The 24889-nt window shown below is 42.8% G+C and overlaps 1 protein-coding gene across 1 annotated transcript in view; it reads left to right on the top strand.

Moving 5' to 3' along the window:
* Nucleotides 1-10431: 10431 nt before the first annotated feature.
* The window catches only part of LOC308411827 (NACHT, LRR and PYD domains-containing protein 3-like), a gene marked incomplete at its 5' end in the record, with an annotated part of 23272 nt that continues 8814 nt past the window's right edge, over nucleotides 10432-24889 (top strand). The window contains 6 exons of the mRNA XM_080905865.1: nucleotides 10432-10445; nucleotides 10514-10654; nucleotides 17818-17896; nucleotides 18054-18246; nucleotides 18379-20179; nucleotides 24085-24255. Of these exons, the coding sequence (XP_080761991.1) occupies nucleotides 10432-10445; nucleotides 10514-10654; nucleotides 17818-17896; nucleotides 18054-18246; nucleotides 18379-20179; nucleotides 24085-24255 (2399 nt within the window). The remainder of the gene's footprint in view (nucleotides 10446-10513; nucleotides 10655-17817; nucleotides 17897-18053; nucleotides 18247-18378; nucleotides 20180-24084; nucleotides 24256-24889) is intronic.

Here is a 24889-nt window from a genome sequence, read left to right as displayed (position 1 = left end):
CCTGTCTGTGCCCCTCAACAATAATATTTAACTATTAATCACAGTTTTGCTAAATAAAAGGATCTGGCTTGCATCAGTCACATGATCACATTTAACCAATGATCGCCCTTGACGGCAGAACGCGCTGGTTACGAGCCGGGAACGAGCTCACAAAGAGCACGCGCATTTTTTGCGGTCCGGAGCTGCAGGAGAAACACAAGTTAACTCAGAGACACAGACTGATGCGACAAAACCAGTAAGTAGGTGTACAGCGCACACTGTAGTGTGTAGCACACAGGAGTATTAGCTTATTACGTACACGTTGGTAAGCTGTCTTGTTGCAACTGACGAACTGAAACAAACGAGCGTGCTGTGTTTGCAACAGCGCGACAAACATTACCTGTCCTTTTATTAACTGCACAAGTAGTGCTGGTCATAGCTGCTGGCTACCTGTGTAAGGCTGTCATGGGTCTGTAGCTCTGTCACCGTTTTAGGGAACATATTTAGTTTTAAAGTATTTAGAAACATATTTAGTTTTAAAGTAAGTTTCCGGGCTTTTCCTGCCTTTCTGGAGGGATTATATTTCACTAAAAAACGATCTAATATGCATGTCCACATAATTATGCATTATTATAATTATAATATATTAAAAACACACGCTGTATTTTAAAGAACATACATTAAGAAGCAGATTATATTAGATTTATATTTTAAATAAGACAAAATTTGGATTTTACAGCAGTAAAATGATTGTATCTCTACAGTTTAAACATGTAATAAGCTTTGCCCCTGCACAGAGTGGATAGTGAAACAAATGGAATCATCATAATGACATTATTTCATATTTATTACTTCCCCCTCCTCATTGCTTTATTATTGTAGCTCTAGTAATAAATAATAATGTAAGGATTCTGGATCAGCACAGTGATGCCCATAGTATATACAGTATTCTGAAGAAGGTCTAAAATGTCGCTGTGTGTGCGTGCATGTGTGTTTTATGTATATGGATTTTTTAAAATATTACTCATGATATAACATTGTCCAGACATGCCTGGTAAGGACATGAGGAGGAAACAGCAGGAGCTGTGTGAGGCTACTAACACTAGGAGTCCCAGGCTTCTACCTTTCTACCTTTAAAACCCACCACCAGCCAAATGGCTGGTAGGCTTTTAGCTAGGCTTTAGCTTCAGCCAAGTGGAAGCTAAATTGGCTAGTCATTCATATGTAAATTAGGTTGTTAGCTGGGAATTCTGGAGGGAGGGGAGTGGGGGTGTGTGGATGAGGGGGTGGGGGAGCTGCTAAAAGCTGTGAACTTCCTTTTGTGTTTCATCTTGATGCATTCTCAATCATCCAGGGAAATAAATCTCCAAAAGTCACCAACTTGGAGTGTTTCAGTTTGCCATCTTAGGGAGAAATCAACACACATGGGTGTAGGTCCTTTGTTGCTGAGATTTATTGATAAAAACAGTACAAAAAACCAACCATTTGTACACATATTTACAAATAATAATAAAAAGTGAGTGAGTACATTTCAACATTTTCAGCAATCACTCACAATCCTGGCACTGCCATGGTATCTGTAGTCTGCATTTACCACATGTGTATCTGTAGCAGTGAACACATCGCACAGTGGCATGATTGTTCTTGCATTTGTGTTTGACCTGACACATGGCTCTTTTTCCAGGACTAGGTGTGAAGCAACTGTTCTTTTCTTGCCTTCTTCTCAGCTACATGAGAGTGAGCCAACTCTCTTGCAAGCTCCACCACATTTACATATGAATGACTAGCCAATCCACTAGTGGATTGAGGAATTTCCCTGCGAATCTTGTTGACTGTGCCGAGGATGGTGGTTTTCAGTCTAAGAAGTTTTTGCGCAAGTGAAAGCGATGTGAAAAAATTGTCCGTGGTAACATTTCTGCCCTTGTCTAGGAATGGTTCCATCAGCCTCATTACTACATTTTCAGAAAGTCTCTCCCCAGTGGGACGATTGGGGTCCTTGCCAAGATATGGGAAGACATTGCAAATGTACTTGGATTTTAGGTCGCAAGCCACCCAAAACTTGATCCCAAACTTGTCAGGTTTACTTGCAATATACTGCAGGAAACAGCACCGAGTCTTTGATGGGAAAAGCTGTTCATCAACGGTGATATGTAGACCAGGGTTGTAGCACGTGATGCAGTTGGTGACCAATGATCCCCACACACTGGAAATTGCAGCGAACTTATCAGTCTTTGCTCGATTTGCTCCATTGTGGCATCAATCAGACCACTGGTATAATGTTGAAATGTACTCACTCACTTTTTATTATTATTTGTAAATATGTGTACAAATGGTTGGTTTTTTGTACTGTTTTTATCAATAAATCTCAGCAACAAAGGACCTACACCCATGTGTGTTGATTTCTCCCTAAGACGGCAAACTGAAACACTCCAAGTTGGTGACTTTTGGAGATTTATTTCCCTGGATGATTGAGAATGCATCAAGATGAAACACAAAAGGAAGTTCACAGCTTTTAGCAGCTCCCCCACCCCCTCATCCACACACCCCCACTCCCCTCCCTCCAGAATTCCCAGCTAACAACCTAATATACATATGAATGACTAGCCAATTTAGCTTCCACTTGGCTGAAGCTAAAGCTTAGCTAAAAGCCATTTGGCTGCTCTCCGGGTTTTAAAGGTAGAAAAAGCCAAATGGCAGTCCGTGGTGATGTAAGTGCTAAAGGCAGTGCTATAACATTTTTCTGTCATCATTTAGATTAAGTGCAAGAGTTGTTAGGTGTGGATAATTAGATTATAGTTTATTGCAATAGCAAGTTGTGCCTTGTTCTCAGATAGACAGCAAGTGGAGAGTGATATATGAAATGATGGGATGGAAGGAAGAAGAGAAGCAAAGAGTGATTCACAGGCAGAGCCTAAATTATTTCTCACAGTTTTTTGTTGCCTTATGGTTCCAAGCGCTGTCACCAATCTTTGCATTTTGTTACTATCAGAAACAGTTTTCACAGCTCGCACATTTTCTTTTTACACATATATGTAAGCATGGAGCCAAATGTAATAATGCCAACATATTTACGCTGCACAGCTGCCTCTTCTTCTCTCATTCTCTCCCCTCCCTCTCCTGTTGCTACTTCACTGCAGGCATGTCATGTGCCTGCCTGCTTCAAGTCCTCCACCATAATCCCTGTCCCCAAGAAACCTAGGATCACTGGACTAAATGACTACAGACCCGTGGCTCTGACATCTGTGGTCATGAAGTCTTTTGAGCGCCTAGTTCTCTCCCATCTCAGGACCCTCACGGCCCCCCTCCTGGACCCCCTGCAGTTTGCATATAGAGCCAACAGGTCTGTAGACGACGCCATCAACATGGCCCTACACTTCATCCTGCAGCATCTGGACTCCCCAGGAACCTACGCCAGGATCCTGTTTGTGGACTTCAGCTCTGCCTTCAACACCATCCTTCCAGACCATCTCCGAGACAAGCTTTCCCAGATGAATGTGCCTGATCCCATCTGCCGGTGGATCACTGACTTCCTGACGGACAGGAAGCAGCATGTGAGGCTGGGAAAGAATGTCTCGGACTCCCGGACCATCAGCACCGGCTCCCCTCAGGGCTGTGTTCTTTCTCCTCTGCTCTACTCCCTGTACACCAACTGCTGCACCTCCACCCACCAGTCTGTCAAGCTAATCAAGTTTGCAGATGACACCACCGTTATTGGGCTCATCTCTGACGGGGATGAGTCTGCCTACAGGAGGGAGGTTGAACGTCTGGTGTCCTGGTGCAGCCACAACAACCTGGTGCTGAATGCCCAGAAGACAGTGGAGATTATTGTGGACTTCAGGAAGCACACAGCCCCACTCCCCCCCATCATCCTGACTGACACCCCCATCACCTCTGTGGACTCATTCCGCTTCCTGGGTACCACCATCACCCAGGACCTGAAGTGGGAGCCCACCATCACCTCCGTCATCAAGAAAGCCCAGCAGAGGATGTACTTCCTGAGGCAGCTGAAGAAATTCAACCTGCCAACACGGACGATGATGCAGTTCTACACCGTGTGGTACGCTGGAGCCACTATCAGGGACAAACAGAGACTGCAGCGTGTTGTGCGCTCTGCTGAGAAGGTGATTGGCTGCAGACTCCCATCTCTGCAGGACCTGTACACCTCCAGGACATTGCGGCGTGCAGCTCGGATCTCAGCTGACCCTTCTCACCCTGGACACAGTCTGTTTGACCTGCTCCCCTCAGGCAGGAGGCTCCGGTCCATTCGCACCAGAACCTCTCGCCATAAGAACAGTTTCTTCCCCTCTGCTGTTGGACACATGAACAATAACCATATGACTGTTCCCACCACTAACACATGACCCTACTGCATCAGTGCATCATTCCATGTTTGCACTGATCACCACCGGCACTCATGTATATATCTTTCTACGTAGCACTCTTAATTCTTATTCTCATGTATATATCTCATGTATAGCTCATGCACATATCTTTCTACGTAGCACTTTTAATTCTTATCCCTACTTTTATTTTTTCATGTCTATTTAAGTGCTATTTATGACACTATTTAAGTGCTATTTATGACACTATGTTTGCACTGAAGCACCGCAGCAATTTCCTAATGTTGTAAACCTGCTCAACATTTGGCAATAAACCCCTTTCTGATTCTGATTCTGATTCAATCATGAAACTGATCAATGATCAGCTGATCGTCTCTCTTGTTTGTTTATCGCCCAATTTGCGCCAGAAAGAGGAAACCTGCGGATGTCGGGTTAAACAACAGCAGCATGTTTAAGCTTGATCAGCTGTTGTTAGAATTTATTTAATATTACTGTCTAGTATCAGCTGATGTTTGCTGGAGCCACAGCTGTAAAGCTGCTGGTCATGATGTCGGTTTGGATATGTGGTGAGAGGGAAACATGAAGATGAAACCAGGAGATGTCCTTACTGAATCATCAGAGCTGTGATGGAGAAACAGGTTTAACTTTTAGGTGACATGAGTGAGTTGAAGTTATGAACTGTTTCTGAGAGACAAATAACACCAGGATCCTTTTCTACGTAGCTGACAGCTGGTAACTGTGCAGGGGCGGGTCTAGCAAAGTTTTGCCAGGGGGCCAGGTAGGGCATTAACAGGGAGAGGGGGGAACAAACAAATACTTTCTTATTCTCATTTAAAATGTCTCGCTTTTATTAAATAATTATCTGAAGCTTACAACCAAAGTTTTTATCTGATGTAAAATGTATAGAAATCATACATATAACATCGAAGCAGCTGGAATCCACAGCTGTGCGTGTTCATGGAGCTTACATTTTCACCTGCTGGACGTCACTACCTGACAAGTTTAACTGTCTTCAGAACATTGCAGAGGCCTTATTGACAGTATTTGGCTCTACATATCTGTGTGAGCAGATTTTCTCTCACATGAGTCCTCAGGCAGCCTCTGAATGCTGGACACTGGGAGACCTGTGTCTCTGAGTGGGAGACCAGAGATCACATTAACATGCGTGTCTCTGTATTAACAAACATGCCATATTGGCTTAGTTTATTTTTCTTATCATTGTTGTGAGGAGACCATAAATAGCATTTGCATTTTCTGTTGTACAGTTCATTTGCTGTTATGAAGTTCTTGTTATGGATAAAAAGTGTCTTTTTTTTTGTTTCAAAATAGCTGATAACTATTCGCTGATAGCTGCCAACATCTGCAAACAAATATAATTCCATAAAGTGGTTCTATATAGTGTGGAACTGTTCATATAGAGCGTTATTAAATTTATTGCTAATGCAATCATATGTCACACTGACTTCTGAGAAAATTTTAAATGGCATTCATCATCAGAAAGGTTGCCTACCCCTGGGCTAGACTATCCGATTTCAAAAGCCTTGCACTTCCGGCCTTCACAGTCTTTGAGGACGTGGCCCATGTAGACCATGAAGGCCGCATCATCCAAGGCTGCAGACCCTGAATTGGCATACAGCCATAGTTTTTACTTTGTAAGTTCACTCAGAGTCCACAAATGACACAGCGTACATGATAACATCACAGCTCAGCTGCTGTGTGTTTATTGCCTTTACCTCCTTTACTGTCACTTTTATTAATATTTACACACGAGACACCTGCCAGAGCTCTGAGGCAAAGCTAGCCAGACCGCATGCTAATGCTAAGCTGACGCTAAATTAGCCAAGAAACCAGAGTGACGTTAACCCTCTGGGGTCAAGGGACGCGCAGCCGTGTCCAAATGATTAAAGATGGCATAGCAGCAAGACGGAGCCTCAATGAGATTCTGTTTTGATGTGTTGAAAGTGCAAATTTCAAACTACATACCAATTTTTAAATTGTGCTGATAGGCCAAGAAAAACTCGAGTTATAATTATATTCACAATACTTTTTCCCAAGCACTGTTGTCACGTTTACTGCAAGACGAGCAGATAAACAACAGACTTTCCAAAGACAGAGCTCACATTGCAAGCGAATCCGCACCCATCCACACCCCACCCACCGAGTTAATATGATCTGTGAAATGTGCTACGTCCTGAGATTTTCACCAAGGTGTCATCGACATACCTGAACCAGTGACTTGGTGGTGTTCCAGGATAGGATAGCAAAGCCCTATGTCTGTGAAGGTTCTCAGTCATCCAGGTCATCCAGGTCAAGTAACTTAAAGAAGTCCAGACACTTTTCTTTGCAAGCTCCTTTGATAGCAAAGCCCTCTTTTCCACTTATTCCATGTACAAATTGGCCACAATGGGTGAAACTGGGGAACCCATGGCACATCCATGTTTCTGCCTGTAGAACTCACCCTTGTATGTGAAGTAGGTGGAATCAAGTCACAGTTCAAAAAGCAAACACACGTGGTCGATGCTGAGAGTGGTCCTTTTGCTGAGGTTGGGGTCATCCTTTAATCTCTTACGAACTACCTCCAATGCTTCCATGACTGGGATGCAAGTGGAGATGTAACGTTGAACGAAACCATGGTTTCATCTGCCTCCATAATGACATCTCTCACCTTCTCAACAAAATTCAAAGTGTTCTGGATGTCATGTTCAGAGCTGCCTACCAGCGGGTTGAGGATCTAAGCCAGAAACTTGGAGATGTTGTAGGTGACCGAGTTGATCATACAGACAATCGGTCTTAAAGGTGCACCCTGTTTATGTATCTTCGGTAAACCATACAGACTTGGTGTAGATTCCCCTGGGTATAGCCTGTTGTATGAGGTCCGCTCGATAGCCTTGTCTTTTTCTAACTCCTTCAGACCGTCTATCACCCTCTTCCTGTAACCACTTCCTGGGTCTCGTTTCAAGGGTTCGGCCCTTTGTTCCTTCAGTGGGCTGGTTTCAGTCATTATGCAAATGTACTTTTTATAAGATTGGAGAAACCTGCAGTCAGCTGAGACCGAAGAAGTCATTTGGATGAGTGACTAAATGTTTCTTCCACTGAAAACGCTACATCCAGATGAACAGAATCAACTTTTGGAGGTCTTCTGTAGTCGTTTTCTTGTTGTTGTTTGACATGTCACATATCAAAACAATGAGACAGCTACTAAATGTGGATCAGGCACTGAAACTCTTTTTTGAGCTGGAAGAAGATGTGGAGCCAGACTCTGAGCTGGAGAGTGACAAGGTCCAGGTACAGAGCTCCACTGCCTGAGGCAGCAGAGCCACATCTCAGCTCTGAGCCCTGAAAGTCAGAAGGGGATGCTGACATTAAAGTAGAATTTAGCAGGTTTCAGCCACGAAGAACACCAGGTGTCCAGATAGAGACTCTTCCAAGTGTCAGAGATTACTGGAGACAGAATCATATCTTGTTTGTGCCCCTTCCATCCAAAGTGAGGATGAGAGACAGGTTCCGCAGCATATTATGGAACATCCACCTCAGTGATCCTGAGGAGGATCTAAAAAAATGAGACGAAGAAGGGAACACCAGGCCATGACAAACTTTTTAGAATCAAGCCTCTATATGATGAGATCCTCAGTGCCTGCCAGGCTTATTACCACTCAAGGAGGGAGTTGTCAGTAGATGAAAGGATGGTAGCAACCAAAGCAAAAACTGGGATGACACAATATATGAAAGACAAACTGACTAAATGGGGGATGAAAATGTCTATATTTGCTGAATCAAGAAGTGGCTGATGTCATGGTCCTGGGCCATGTTTGCCCAGCATTCTTAGTTTTCTTGTATATTTGTATTTTGTTCCTTATTTATGCCGTGGTTCCTAGGTTCTGTTAAAGATGTTCCTTATTTGATTACCCCCTGTGTGCCCCTCTGTGTATCTGTGAGTCCTCGTTTCCCCTCCTTGTGTTTCATTCAATGTTTTCCCCAGCCTGTTATGTCTGTGCTCTCTCTCCTCCTGTCTGAACCTCTGTGTACTTCCTGTTTTACTTTGACAGTCTCTCGTCAGTATGCGTCATGTTGTGTTCACTCCTGCCCTGTCTCGTTACGATTATCTGTGTCAGCTGTGTTCCCCGTGTGCTCCAACTTCCCTCGTTAACCCTCTCTGTATTTATGTGCATGTCTTCCTCAGTTCAGCGTTGCGTCGTCAGTGTCTCCTCCCCAAACCTGTGTGCTTTTCTGTGTTCCCTCGGTCCTCAGTTAGCATTCCCAGTTTAGTTCTGTTTCTGTGTGAAGCCTGCAATAAAGCAGTGATTTTGAGTTCAGCTTTTTGTCTCCGTGAGTTTTGCATTTGGGTCCTGATCTGCCTCCACACAGCCAGTTCATGACAGCTACACCATCAGCTTTACCATATACAAGAGTGAAACTGCAAGTGAGCAAGGCTGGCCTATGATTGGTGATGAATTTTATTTAGCCTTCCTGTCTTGGCACTGGATACCATATTTACATGGACGATTTTTACACGTCTATGTGAGGGGCGATCGTGGCTCAAGAGTTGGGAGTTCGCCTTGTAATCGGAAGGTTGCTGGTTTGAGCCCCAGCTTGGACAGTCTCGGCAGTTGTGTCTTTGGGCAAGCAGGTTCATCCCATGGCACACAAAGATTTCATGGTGGAGGTGGTGTGTCAGCTTTGTGGCATGGTCGTTCCCCACAGCAGGAGAGCTGAACACATTTCTCACATTATTCTCACAGACACAGATGCTGTCCAGACAGCCACTGAAGGCAGACTCAAACGTAAGTGCTGTCTCCAAGAGGACAACAGGGGGAGTGACACACCCTGGAAGCCTGTGGTGTGTCCCTGTGTCTTGTGGTGGACAGGAACTGTTTTCTTGAATGGCACAAATAATTTGTGTGAAGTCTTTTTGTTACAACCGATCATTTTGTAAAGAGATGTACTAAAAACCCCCGAGGCATTGTCTCAGGTGAATATTTGCATATAAGTATGTTGTTTCAAAAATTTTACAAAGGTTTTTAAAGTTTACTATTTATATTTGCATTTTACGTTCTGAAAATCATTTGTTAAACATGTTTGGGGTTTGTACAGTAAAAAATATCACATTTTGCCTACTCGGATTTTATGTTTTTTGTCTGATTTTATATCAGTTGTGCCAATACAGTTAGTCAAAATGAAAAACTAACTGTAAATTCAGACACTTTATGCTGTGCTGGAAAAAAAAGATACCAAACAAGGCAAAGCGAACAGTTTTTAAAGGTGAAATATAGAGGTCAAATCAAAAGTAGGTAAAAATGGCCAGTTATACCCTGGACCCCAGAGGGTTAAAGCTGAGTAAATGCTGACACCAGACCAGCACCATGATAAACTGAACAGCTACTGAATTTGAACAGGTCACAAACTGATGAGCAGTCAGGCTGCAAGTTTCTACCTGTTCATGTTTCTACAGTAGAATTACTTTGAAGTGTCTTTGTGCTGGTTTCATCTTTGATTTGTGTTCATAAACACTCAGAGAAAGATCATGTGTGTCAAGGATAGGATCTGTGTTGGTGTGTGGGGCTGTAGCCTCAGCTTCATATTGTTAAATGGTGATTATGAGAGTGTTTCAGCTCATTTGACAGAGCAACATCAAAGTAATGTTACTGTGTAACATCATTACATAATGAAGTAATGTAATGCATTACTTTTGATAAAAATGTTCTGTGTGTTATGTGTAATAATTACTTTTTGAGCAATGACCAACACTGATCACAAAAAAAGAGGAAATACAACTGACATGAACAAACATTGGCCCACAACATGCAGTTATTTTGCACAATTGTCTTTGATATGCTGCTCAGTGATGGTTGTCACTGTCAAAGCAGAGCTAGTGAGAGTCAGTAAAACCCACTATTGATCATGTGCCTCATCACAAGTGGTTCAGCGCCCCTCTCTTTGCCTCGAGGGTTTAAATATCTGGGACTCTCCACCATTTGGTTTTAGAACTGAAGAAGCTTCTCAGATGAAACATCTTCAAGAAACTTAAAGAAGTCTCTTTTCTTTTCAAGCTCCTTAGATAACCATGACCTGGATGACTGAACCTACAGACATATTGACCTGGTTTCTAGGTTACATGACAGGTCAGAGGTCAGTGACTGTAACTCAGTTACTCCTGTTAATGTCAACTCACTGAGTGTTTGTGGTTTACCTCTCAGACTGACTGAAGTCCACAAGAAGATGATGATGAAGGAAGAGGAGGACAGAGCAGAGTCTGCAGGATCCAATTGTCCCTTTGTGAGGAGTGACTGGTCCAAAGATAGCAATCCATACTTCAGTGCTGAACCTGGACCAACGAGGTCAGAGAACTGTGATGAATCCTTTACATGTTTGTGTTTTCCTGCATAAACATGACCTGAAAAATCCTGAGATTTTCACAAAGAAAACAATGAAAGAGAAAAGATCAAAATGTTAGACTTGGTCATTTGCTGTTTGGGGACAGTGATGATCATATCTGTGGGGGAAAGTGTGTACTGAGGGGGTTCATGTTTGTCTTTAAAGAACAGAGGTGCTCATCTTGAATAGACAAGTTGCTGAGAGACATCAGCTAGAAAAAGCAGAGGAAAGAATATCAAGATTTATTTTCTTGATATTCTGAAAAGAAATAGTGTGAGCGTTCTTGATTATGGAAAAAGTCATTTGGACATTAAAAGAAAGAAGCAGGTGATCAGAGAATGGTAGTGTCATGGTCCTGAGTCTGAGGACTCAGTGTTTTGTGTTCCTTATGCTTTTGTTCATTCAGAGTGTGTATTCTGTTGTGATTTTGCCATTTGTTAGGTTTCTGTTCTTTGCCTGCCTGCTTCCACTTCTCTGTGTTCCCTCTGTCTGTCCATGGTGTTATTGTGTCTGCTCATGAGTCTGCCTGTCAAGTTCAGTGTCCGGTCTGGTTCTCTGTGTCTGTTAGTTTCCTGTTTTATTCTGAAAGTTCATGTCTCATGTCAGTGTGTTCAGTTTTACCTCTCCCCTGTCTCGTTAGCCTTATTGCTCCCAGCTGTGTCTCCCTCCTGTGGCCCATTCCCTGATTACTCCCCGTGTATTTAAGCCCTGTGTTTTCCTGTGCTCTCTGTCGCGTCGTCTGTTTAACTCCATGTCAGTCTGCATTATTCTGTTACCTGGTATTCATTCTGCGTCTCTCTGCCATCTCTCTTTGTGCATTTCGCTCCTCCTCCCGTGAGTGTCTGGTTTAAGTTTTGTTCTTTAGTTTTCCCAGTTTAGGTTTGTTTACTCCCCGCTCTGCTCTTCCTGTTTTGTCACTTTATCACCTCTGCAAATAAATTTTCACTCGCACCCCAGTCAGTGCCTGCATCTTGGATCCTTTTCTCAATTCACCACACGACTGCTGTGCAGCCGTGACAGGTAGTTTGTCAGCTGTGCATTTGTAAGGAGTAAGTCCTGCTGTTGGAGTTTTCCATTTAAATAAAGCCTGCAGACAAACAGTGAGTGGTAGCTAAGATCCTTTAATATAACCCCCCCCCCCCCCGAAACCCAAGCTTGACTTTATATCTAATTTAGTTCTGAGCTCAGATAAAATAATTATTGTGGGTGATTTTAACATCCATGTAGATGCTAAGAATGACAGCCTCAACATGGCATTTAATCTGTTATTAGACTCAATTGGCTTCTCTCAAAATGTAAAAGAACCCACCCACCACTTTAATCACACTCTAGATCTTGTTTTAACATATGGCATAGAAACTGAACATTTAACAGTGTTTCCTGAAAACCCTCTCCTGTCTGATCATTTCCTGATAACATTTACATTTACAATAATTGATTACACAGCGGTGAAGAGTAGACTTTATCAAAGTAGATGCCTTTCTGAAAGCGCTGTAACTAAGTTTAAGAATATAATCCACCCACTGTTATCATCTTCAATGCCCTGTACCAACACAGAGCAGAGCAGCTATCTGAACGCTACCCCAACAGAGGTCGATTATCTTGTTAATAATTTCACCTCCTCACTACGTACGACTCTGGATACTGTAGCTCCTGTGAAAACTAAGGCCTCAAATCAGAAGTACCTGACTCCGTGGTATAATTCTCAAACACGTACCCTAAAGCAGATGACTCGTAATCTGGAGAGGAAATGGCGTGTCACAAATCTAGAGGATCATCATTTAGCCTGGAGAAATAGTTTGCTGCTTTATAAGAAAGCCCTCCGCAAAGCCAGAACATCTTACTATTCATCACTGATTGAAGAAAATAAGAACAACCCCAGGTTTCTCTTCAGCACTGTAGCCAGGCTAACAAAAAGTCAGAGCTCTTTTGAGCCAACCATCCCTTTAACGTTAACTAGTAATGACTTCATGAACTTCTTCACAAATAAAATTTTTATCATTAGAGAAAAAATTACCAATAATCATCCCACAGATGTAATATTATCTACAGCTACTCTTAGTACCATTGATGTTAAGTTAGACTCTTTTTCTCCAATTGATCTTTCTGAGTTAACTTCAATAATTATTTCCTCCAAACCATCAACGTGTCTTTTAGACCCCATTCCTACAAAACTGCTCAAAGAAGTCCTGCCATTAATTAATTCTTCGATCTTAAATATGATCAACCTATCTCTAATGATCGGCTATGTACCACAGGCCTTCAAGCTGGCTGTAGTTAAACCTTTAGTCAAAAAGCCATCTCTAGACCCAGCAGTCTTAGCTAATTATAGGCCAATCTCCAACCTTCCTTTCATATCAAAAATCCTTGAAAGAGTAGTTTTCAAACAGCTAACAGATCATCTGCAGAGGAATGGTTTATTTGAAGAGTTTCAGTCAGGTTTCAGAGCTCAGCACAGCACAGAAACAGCTTTAGTGAAGGTTACAAATGATCTTCTTATGGCCTCTGACAGTGGACTCATCTCTGTGCTTGTCCTGCTAGACCTGCTAGTGCAGCGTTCGATACTGTCGACCATAATATCCTATTAGAGCGATTAGAACATGCTGTAGGTATTACAAGTACTGCACTGCAGTGGTTTGTATCATATCTATCTAATAGACTCCAGTTTGTGCATGTAAATGGAGAGTCCTCTTCACACACTGAGGTTAATTATGGAGTTCCACAGGGTTCAGTGCTAGGACCAATTCTGTTTACATTATACATGCTTCCCTTAGGCAGCATCATTAGAAGACATAGCATACATTTTCACTGCTATGCTGATGACACCCAGCTCTATCTGTCCATGAAGCCAGATGACACACACCAATTAGTTAAACTGCAGGAATGTCTTAAAGACATAAAGACCTGGATGGCCGCTAACTTTCTGCTTCTTAATTCAGATAAAACTGAGGTTATTGTACTTGGCCCTGAAAATCTTAGAAATATGGTATCTAAGCAGATTCTTACTCTGGATGGCATTACCTTGGCCTCCAGTAACACTGTGAGGAACCTTGGAGTCATTTTTGACCAGGACATGTCCTTCAACGCACATATTAAACAAATATGTAAGACTGCTTTCTTCCATTTGCGCAATATCTCTAAAATTAGAAATATCCTGTCTCAGAGTGACGCTGAAAAACTAGTTCATGCATTTATTACTTCCAGGCTGGACTACTGTAATTCATTATTATCAGGATGTCCAAAAAACTCGCTGAAAAGCCTTCAACTAATCCAAAATGCTGCAGCAAGAGTCCTGACAGGGACTAGAAAGAGAGAGCAGATTTCTCCTGTTTTGGCTTCCCTTCATTGGCTTCCTGTTAAATCCAGAATTCAATTCAAAATCCTGCTCCTCACATACAAGGTCTTAAATAATCAGGCCCCATCTTATCTTAATGACCTTGTAGTACCATATCACCCTATTAGAGCACTTCGCTCTCGCTCTGCAGGCCTACTTGTTGTTCCTAGAGTATTTAAAAATAGAATGGGAGGGAGAGCCTTCAGTTTTCAGGCCCCTCTTCTGTGGAACCAGCTTCCAGTTTGGATTCGGGAGACAGACACTATCTCTACTTTTAAGATTAAGCTTAAAACTTTCCTTTTTGCTAAAGCATATAGTTAGGGCTGGACCAGATGACCCTGAATCCTCCCTTAGTTATGCTGCAATAGATGTAGGCTGCCGGGGGATTCCCATGATGCATTTTTCCTTTCCAGTCACCTTTCTCACTCACTATGTATTAATAGACCTCTCTGCATTGAATCATATCTGTTATTAATCTCTGTCTCTCTTCCACAGCATGTCTTTATCCTGTCTTCCTTCTCTCACCCCAACCGGTCGCAGCAGATGGCCGCCCCTCCCTGAGCCTGGTTCTGCCGGAGGTTTCTTCCTGTTAAAAGGGAGTTTTTCCTTCCCACTGTCGCCAAAGTGCTTGCTCATAGGGGGTCATATGATTGTTGGGTTTTTCTCTGTATCTATGAAGCGCCTTGAGGCGACTTTTGTTGTGATTTGGCGCTATATAAATAAAATTGAATTGAATTGAATTGAATTGATGCGTAGAGAAAAGCCTTTGGTCTTCCAGATGTGAAAAGTTGTTGGGCTGTTGCCACGTCTCCGGCAAATAGAAAAAGTAAAACTGATTGCCTTTTAGGAGATCCTGGACAAGATGACCTTTGTTCGTGAGCGAACGGTTGTTAAGCAGGCTGAAGTTGACGCAAGTATTGTCAGACTGTGTGAGAGTGCTAGGCGACCTGGGGTCCGTTCTTCATACCTTGCTTACTACATCCAAGATCAAATCATCGCGCTAACTTTGAGCTCGCTATTCCGGTTCTTCGAACACACCTGTTGTTGACAATTAGTATAGCTGGATGAAGTAATGTGAGATCACTGGGTGGCTTAACAGGGGCTATGCATCGATAGTAGAAACATTGATCGGCAACCCTTTGATTGGTCGGCGAAAATGTCGAAGGAGCGCGCTCGGTATTTTTCGGCAGCAGAGCAAGAACTCTTGATTGAGGGATTTCAGGAGTTTCAGAGTTTAATTAAAATGCAAGGGAACACTGCGAAGGCTGCAAAAGCAAGGAGAGAGGGCTGGCAGAAAGTTGCTGACAAATTAAACTTGTAAGTAATTTAATAATAATAATTATAATGGATTGGATTTATATAGCGCTTTACAATGCCACTATTCATTCACTCTCACATTCACACACTGGTGGAGGCAGCTACGGTTGTAGCCACAGCTGACCTGGGGCAGACTGACAGAAGCCAGGCTGCCATATCGCGCCATCGGCCCCTCTGGCCAACACCAGTAGGCGGTAGGGTAAATTTATTATATTACACTATATTACATTATATTACATTATATCCTCTTTCACATTAGAGCCACGACAGGACCCACTAGAACATGGGAACAAGTAAACGTGAAATATAAGAATATTCTACAGAATGGTAATATTTATCACTTATATTGCTTTTAGTCTCTTGAAAAGAGACCCTGAAATAATCTGTTTGTTTGTTCATAACAGCAACCAAGAAAAGGGCAGAGCAACAAAAGACAGGTGGTGGTCCTGCACCCCCTCGTCAACAAGTTGGTTAAGTAAATAATACCCTCACGGGAAAATCGATATCTCTCTATGAGCACACTGTCGCACTGAGCTAAAGGATCCTGTCTATCCCGCAATATACGCTGAATTCTGAAAACTCTCCTTATCAATCTTGCACCTTCCGCAATGGGTGGCTCCCGTATACGGACAGGACATAGCTGCGACAGACTTCCCAAATCCACCTTCGCTTTTATAGCCGTGGTCTCTCATCTTGATTACACGAAGTAATTTACAATTACAACTCTAAAATATGAATTACATCTGAAATAATCAAATACATGAAATAGAATGATTAATAGTACATTTCCCTTTTTTTAGGAAATGACCTGTATGTATCTGTATGGAATCAATAAAAGGATCAAGTACTGCATTATCTTTAGTTAAATTGATAATATTTATTTATGGAAAAACAGTGGTAAAATATCGCTGTTGCTTTCGTATACATGAAGCGGACATACCTGAGTGGCCGCGATCTAATCCTGTTTACATAAAGTAAACCTGCTCCCAAGCAGGTTTACGCTTATGGATCTGTTGCTATGACAGCAAGTCCCGGATGAGCTTCGGAGAACCGAACGCTCCAAGATCACGCGAAATCATCAACAATCAAATCCAGCTAACTTACTTAGCGAGGTACGAAGAACGGACCCCTGGTCAGGTTAGCCAAAACATTGTGGTCAACAGCCCTGCCAGGGTTCTGTGAAGAGTGGCGAGAGGTGGACCAGAGAGATTGTAGTTGCTTAGAATTACCTTGATTAAAATACCATGGATGTAACTTCGGCAAGAGAGGAAAACAATATCCGCATGGAGGTGAAGAACAGCAGGTGGTGGAGCAGCCAGGGAAAAGCAGAGTCGAAAGAGCTCATCAGCTGTGTATTGATGGATTTCAGTACAGGGTTGAAGGATCGATGACACATGGATCCAGGCCCACACAGACAGTGCATAAATCCTGGGAGGCCACATCATGAACAGGAGCAGAGACACAGATGGGCCGTATAGACACAAATAGAACAGGAATACGTTGGAGGGAGTAGCTGGGATGCCGGGAGAGGATAGCAGTGAGTGGTGATAACAGTAACAGGAGAAAAGGGTAGCAAAACCAAGGGGGCAAGTAGCAGGTAACAAGGTACAAGTAGCAGGAGTAAAGAGCACCAATAGCAATAAGAGTAGCGACAGTGTTAGCGATGAATAGTGGGAGCAACTCACGCGAGCATTCACTCAACCAAAACCAGAACACACATACTAAACATGAACTGAAGGTGAGTGGAAATACACCTAAACTCTGGAGTTGCCTCCAACTAAAACACTAACACAATGCACCATGTTTAGGGGCTAAGAAATTAAATTAACTCACTATGACTGGCAAAAACTTCAAAATTACTAGATACTATACCAGAGTATTACTGTAGTATGCTGTGAACAAAAGCAGAACTGTGAAGCACTAATCTCGACTACAACAATTTCAGTAAAAGTCACATAACATGAAAACCTGAGTCACACTAGGAGTGTGGCAGCAGAGTCCAAAGGAAGAAAGGGGGAAGCAAGAGGCATTAATCTTAATTTTACAGGTGGAGGCAAGGCTTGGGGGGGAAGTAAGGTCCGCGTGAGGCTAAACCAGACCAAGTTCTTTCACTGTAAAGAACCTGGCAGGGAGGCAGGCAGGTGAGTTATGCCAAACCCAACAAGCAGAGTAGGTTAAAGTTACGACCATCCATCACCTCCCTAAGAGTAGGGTGTCTGGAGATCTTCAAGTCTATAATATACCCTCTGTGAAGGTGCAATAAAACCTGGGGCCGACTTGTGATAACATTCAACATGCATGCATACAATTGGTGTCAGAAGTATCTTGCTATACTAAAATGATATGATACATGGGATTAAAAAGTCTGCCACCACAGTCCATAAAAAACTAACCACTAAAATTTGAACTAAAAAAAAAAAACATTAAAAAAAAACATTTTAAAAATTCCGGAAATTCTTCATGATTTCTCCACAGAGTGGACCAGCAAAGCTCAGAGGTTCCCAGTGGCCAGTCTGCCCAGCAGCATCAAACAGACCTGAACTCCATATTTATGGTCTGTACATGTACAACAACTACTTTTACATCTGTTCACATTCATCTCCATGCTGCTCTTTGTAGACCAGTGGATTGTCAGTGTGTCCAACATGGATCTGATGTTTGGCTCCATGATTTCAGCCTGATTGGGTCGTTCATAAAGTATTCTATTCCAGTTGCTGGAGGACAACATCATCACTTTTGTGAAGGACGAGCTGAAGAAGATCCAGAAGGTTCTGAGTCCAGATTACCCAGAATGCTTAGAGAGTCAGAGGGATGATGATGAGGAGAAGAGGAGCAGCAGAGAGGCATTTGTGAAGATCACAGTGGACTTCCTGGGGAGAATGAAGCAGGAAGAGATGGCTGACAGTAAAACGATTTCTAAAAATATGTAATATGATGGATAATATTTACTAATGTCTCCAGACATGAAAAGCATGTGTTAAGTCATTTCTTATCATGCGTCTTGTGTAAAACACAAACTTTTTTATTTCCATTTAGAACTTTCTGCTGCTGCTCATCATAGTAGCCTTAAATATAGGCTGAAGAAGAAGTTCCAGTGTGTGTTTGAGGGGATCGCTAAAGCAGGAAACCCAACCCTTCTGAATCAGATCTACACAGAGCTCTACATCACAAAGGGAGGGACTGCAGAGGTCAATGATGAACATGAGGTCAGACAGATTGAAACAGCATCCAGGAAACCAGACAGACCAGAAACAACAATCAGACAAGAAGACATCTTTAAAGCCTCACCTGGAAGAGATGAACCAATCAGAACAGTGCTGACAAAGGGAGTGGCTGGCATTGGGAAAACAGTCTTAACACAGAAATACACCCTTGACTGGGCTGAATACAAAGCCAACCAGGACATCCAGTTCATATTTCCATTCACTTTCAGAGAGCTGAATGTGCTGAAAGAGGAAAAGTTCAGCTTGGTGGGACTTGTTCATCACTTCTTTACTGAAACCAAAGAAGCAGGAATCTGCAGCTTTGAAGACTTCCAGGTTGTGTTCATCTTTGATGGTCTGGATGAGTGTCGACTTCCTCTGGACTTCCACAAAACTACAATCCTAACTGACCCTAGAAAGTCCACCTCAGTGGATGCACTGCTGATAAACCTCATCAGGGGGAAACTGCTTCCCTCTGCTCGCCTCTGGATAACCACACGACCTGCAGCAGCCAATCAGATCCCTCCTGACTGTGTTGGAATGGTGACAGAGGTCAGAGGCTTCACTGACCCACAGAAGGAGGAGTACTTCAAGAAGAAAGTGAGCGACGAGAAGCAGGCTAGCAGGATCATCTACCACATCAAGACATCACGAAGCCTCCACATCATGTGCCACATCCCAGTCTTCTGCTGGATCACTGCTACAGTTCTGGAGGATGTGCTGGGAACTAGAGAGGGAGGACAGCTGCCCAAGACCCTGACTGAGATGTACATCCACTTCCTGGTGGTTCAGACCAAAGTGAAGAAGGTTAAGTATGATGGAGGAGCTGAGACAGATCCACACTGGAGTCCAGAGAGCAGGAAGATGATCGAGTCTCTGGGAAAACTGGCTTTTGATCAGCTGCAGAAAGGAAACCCAATCTTCTATGAATCAGACCTGAAAGAGTGTGGCATCGATATCAGAGCAGCCTCAGTGTACTCAGGAGTGTTCACACAGATCTTTAAAGAGGAGAGAGGACTGTACCAGGACAAGGTGTTCTGCTTCATCCATCTGAGTGTTCAGGAGTTTCTGGCTGCTCTTCATGTCCATCTGACCTTCATCAACTCTGGACTCAATCTGCTGGAAGTGAAACAACCAACCGTCTGGTTGTTGAAATTATTTAACACACCAAAACTACAATCTCTCCACCACAGTTCTGTGAACAAGGCCTTACTGAGTCCAAATGGACACCTGGACTTGTTCCTCCGCTTCCTCCTGGGTCTTTCATTGCAGACCAATCAGACTCTCCTACGAGGCCTGCTGACACAGACAGGAAGTAGCTCACAGACCAATCAGGAAACAGTCCAGTACATTAAGAAGAAGCTCGGTGAGAATCTGTCTGCAGAGAAAAGCATCAATCTGTTCCACTGTCTGAATGAACTGAATGATCATTCTCTAGTGGAGGAGATCCAACATTTCCTGAGATCAGGAAGTCTCTCAACAGATAAATTTTCTCCTGCTCAGTGGTCAGCTCTGGTCTTCATCTTACTGTCATCAGAAAAAGACCTGGATGTGTTTGACCTGAAGAAATACTCTGCTTCAGAGGAGGCTCTTCTGAGGCTGCTGCCAGTTGTCAAAGCCTCCAACAAGGCTCTGTAAGTACATTTGCACTCTTGTGTTTAATTTATTGGTGAAATAAATTTAGTAATTTTTTTACTAGGCTTTCTATCTTTCTATGAATTCATATCCTAAAGTCTTGAAATTTTTTCCAATACAACTGAAACCTCTTTGATGGCTCAAGAACTAATCAGTGTACTCAAGACGCTGAATCCTACATAAACTGTGATCATCACTGCTGCTGTTGTGTTATCAGTCTTTGTCTAAACACCAGGGCTGTACGTGCCTAATGTTACAATACTTTATATTCACATACATGCTCCTAGATACATTTCTACTGCAGGTCTATTTTTTGTCGTAAATGTTAGTGAAACTCTTGCTTTTACATGCGTGGTGAATTTCATTAAACAAAGCATTTGAATTACTCAGGGATTCATTGCAGCCATAGAAATATCCTTATGTGACCAATGGTAAATGGCCTGTATTTGTATAGCGCTTTTCTAGTCCCTAAGGACCCCAAAGTGCTTTACACAACCAGTCATCCACCGATTCCCACACACAGGTGGTGGCAAGCTACATTGTAGCCAAAGCCACCCTGGGGCACACTGACAGAGGCGAGACTTCCGGACACTGGCGCCACCGGGCCCTCTGACCACCACCAGTAGGCAACGGGTGAAGTGTCTTGCCCAAAGGACACAACGACCGAGACTGTCCAAGCTGGGGCTCGAACCAGCAACCTTCCAATTACAAGGCGAACTCCCATCTCTTCAGCCACGATCGCCCCAAGTGGTCGGCGGGGTTATAAACAAAATAATAAAATGACAACGCCACTCTAGGAAATACAAAATCGTTTAGAAATGAAATGTAATTTAAAAAACAACAACATTTGCACAGGTTCAGAAATTCACACTGAGGTCCGCTCAAATATTAACACAACTTTATTTATTAATATAAAATAAGATGAAAAATCAACAATGACAGAGCACTGAATGCAGTGTCATCTAAAACTGTGTCCCAAATTAAAATTAAAGCTGCAAGCAGCGTTATGAGGGCCCTCGCACCCCGGCGTGTCGAGCCACACCCAACACCTAAAACCAGCACGTCCGATCTGATGTTGCATTGATGGATTTCATGCATTTAATCACCATCTATCATTTCATCTTATTCAACCAGGATTATAGTCGTCCCACTAGGTGGCGCTCTAACCATTAATGACAAATGGCATAACAAAAATTTCCGAGCTCGAGTCTCATCACGCCTGCGACCTTTGGGAGAGAATGGACATTGTGTTTTTGAGTGACAGCAGATTACTGCTTTTTGGCGAGTGATTGAAACTCCACGTGGCGCCATGACCATCCCGTTTCCCTGAATGTTCCCTGAAAGCTTCGCAATTTAACATCAGAAAGGTCTTTACATTCCACACACAGGAAATTGCGTCAATCTGGTGAAATCCCTTGGAAGAGTTCGTCAAAGAATGGTGCCTGAAAAGAGGGGAAAATGTCGCCAAAATTACACATTCATTTTAAAATGGCTGACTTTCTGTTGGATTTGGGATATTACTCCAAGAGACGTTTTTGTACATCTTGATATCTTCCATAAGCTTACCAGGTTTCAGACTCATACATAAAACACAGAGCAGGGGCTGATGATTTGAGATTTTGTAGGGGGCGCTGTGGAGCCATTTTGCGCTATTCAATGAAAATGATCACATAACAAGATAGCCCTGAACAGATTGGAGGTTAGGGCCAAATTTCAAGACTTTTTAAACTTTCCAAGCCCCTCAAAAGCCACTTCATCTTTCATGGTGAACTGCGTTGCCACCAGGGTGCGCTATTCAGTTTAAAGTCACAATTTTCGCACTGAAGCATCATGGAGGACTGATGGTTATATTGAGCACTTTTGAGGTTTCCACGATGAACCTGTGAAAATCAGTACAACAAAGTGTAAGACATGACATTTCCTGTTCCCACTAGGTGGCGCTCTGCGTATTCCTGACAATGGGCACATCAATCTGGGCGGGTCTGACATCATGCCTGTAAAGTCTGGTACTGATCAGACTGGATTTCATTGAGTTATACTAATTTGTTTCTTCATGGCGAGACATGAAAGTTCGCCATGCTTCTGGGGTCACACCCTTTCGCGAAAACTCACAGTTTTCACTGTAACCCAAGACCAACTCCTTAAGGCTTTCCTGGAGAAATTTGAGGCTGCAGATGTCACCCATCAAAATACTGTATCCCAAAGTGTAAAAAATGACATTTCCTGTTCCCACTAGGTGGCGCTGGCCCTTATGTCAAATATGGCAGTTGAAATATGTTCAGGGCTGGAGCCTTATCATATGTGTGCTCTTTGGTCCAGATCGGACAATGTATGACAGAATGAGAGGCAATAAGATTTTCATGGCGAGTCATCGAAATTCGCCGTGGTGTCACCGCCTCACCGTATCACGAAAACTCAAAAGCTCCGCAATTTAACATGGCACAAGGGTGTAGTTGACACTGACCAAAGATGAAGCTTATACAACCAAATCCCAAGGAGGAGTTCGAAAAAGAGCCAAAATTAGAGCCAAAATGTCACCTTCACGTCCAAATGGCAGACTTCCTGTTGGGTTTGCGTCAATGGGCCCACAGACTTTTTTGTTCATCTTGGCATGGTACAGATGTGTGCCAAATTTCATACATGTAGCTCAAACGATGTGGTCGTAGGGCTGCATTTAACAAGGCATAGGTAGCGCTCTAGAGCCATTTCCCAGTGCTCATATGTAAAACCATTAAAATACAAAATTTTTCACCAGACCTGGCATGTGTGCAAAATTTCATGAGTTTTTGAGCATGTTTTGGCCCTCAAAAAGGCCCTTGTTTTGCCTGAATAATAATAATAATAATAATAATAATAATAATAATAATAATAAGAAGAAGAAGAAGAAGAAGAAGAAGAAGAAGAAACGGAGCAGATACAATAGGGCCTTCGCACTCTCGGTGCTCGGGCCCTAATAAACAGACAACTGGGCCTTACCAGCAGAAGGGACCAAAAAGAAAACCACACAAAAGACCCCCCACTACAGTCTATTCACCCGGTGCTTTACAACAAAGGAAGTGTTGAAAACGACCCACCATCTGAGGTCCCACGGCCGCCGGCAGATCCTCAGTTCACTGAAATAAAAGCACAAGGCATAGGAAAAGGGAAATGGGCATTTCAAAAATGGATACATTTGAAAACTGTGCTTTCACATCACAGTGTGGACAGCGAAAAGGGAGACTTTCTAAAATGATGACGCATGTTAGTCATATGATGCAGTCATGTGACCAATTGAACTAAGATAGTGGAGGGCATTATACAGCAGTCTTTTTGTTTCCTCTCAATTCTGACAACCCTATTAAAGATAAATATCAGTCTATAGATGCTCCAGATATCTTTTCTTAAAATTCTTTAACTCTCACTCGCTTTTGCAACTTTGTACTTTTGTGTTGTTCACAGACACAACTCCACCTCATTGTTAGTCCATTTAAAAAACCACGACATTTTAAAGAGCCGGAAAGTGAATAAGTGAACGAAAACACCATTCTCAAATCTATCCAGGATAGTGTGGATGTAGCCATATTACTGTGTTCAGTAATATTTACTGAACACAGGCATCTTCTTATATCTTTTCTGCTGTGAATGTCCCTGCTGTCCACACTTACATTTCAATATCAGGCTCTAAAATGTACAAATGGCTCTGAGAAGATTACATTTCCCATCAATAATGTTTCTACTACATTTACAGTGTGTTTTCATGTCTTCTGAAACAGAAGGTGGAGCAGGTGGAGCTTACAAAGAGTAAATGCTGATATAGAAGGACAGTTGTGTTTTCATGAAGCTATTTAGATAACCATTAATTGTATTGCTGGGTTTTAAAAAAATGTTTCATTTGACTGATTTAATTAATTAATTTGTTTTTCAGACTGAGTCACTGTTACCTCTCAAAGAGAAGCTGTGATGCTCTGTCCTCAGTTCTCAACTCACACTCCTATCTGAAAGATCTGGACCTGAGTAACAATAACCTGCAGGATTCAGGCATGAAGCTTCTGTCTGCTGCACTGCGGAGTCCACATTGTATACTGGAAACTCTCAGGTCAGCATCCAAACGTTGCCACTGCTGATCATTTAAAGTCCGAATGATATTATTCTATAAACAACCAAGCTTTCTGGAATTTGCAAGTGAGTATGTTTGTGAAGGTTCTCAGTCATTCAGGTCATCGTAGTCTAAGGAGCCTTGAAAGAAAGGCTTCTGGACTTGTCTGTGAAGGTTCTCAGTCATCCAGGTCATCGTAGTCAAAGGAGCTTGCAAAGAAAAGCGTCTGGACTTCTTTAAGTTACTTGAAGACGTTTCACCTCTCATCCGAGAAGCTTCTTCAGTTCTAAGGTCAAATGGTGGAGAGTCCCAGATATAAACCTAGTGGGAGTATCCCCCCACAGAGGGACAAAAGGACCCCCTGATGATCCTCTAATCGCCTGAGCCAAGGTGTGAAATTGGGTGTGGGTCCCAATCAGCCAGAGTTTCGGGTGCGTTCTTTGTGAAACCTGGCCCCACCTTATCATGCGAATTCCTGGACTTCTTTAAGTTGCTTGAAGACGTTTCACCTCTCATCCGAGAAGCTTCTTCACTTCTAAGGTCAAATGGCGGCGGGGGCCAGATTTAAACCCAGCGGGAGTAACCCCCCAAAGAGGGACAAAGGACCCCCTGATGATCGTCTACCTAATCACAT

Source organism: Rhamphochromis sp. 'chilingali' (assembly GCF_963969265.1).
Source record: "Rhamphochromis sp. 'chilingali' genome assembly, chromosome: 15".
NCBI lineage: Eukaryota > Metazoa > Chordata > Actinopteri > Cichliformes > Cichlidae > Rhamphochromis > Rhamphochromis sp. 'chilingali'.
The sequence above is the reverse complement of the archived record's forward strand: the minus strand, read 5'-3'. Positions and strand labels throughout refer to the sequence as shown.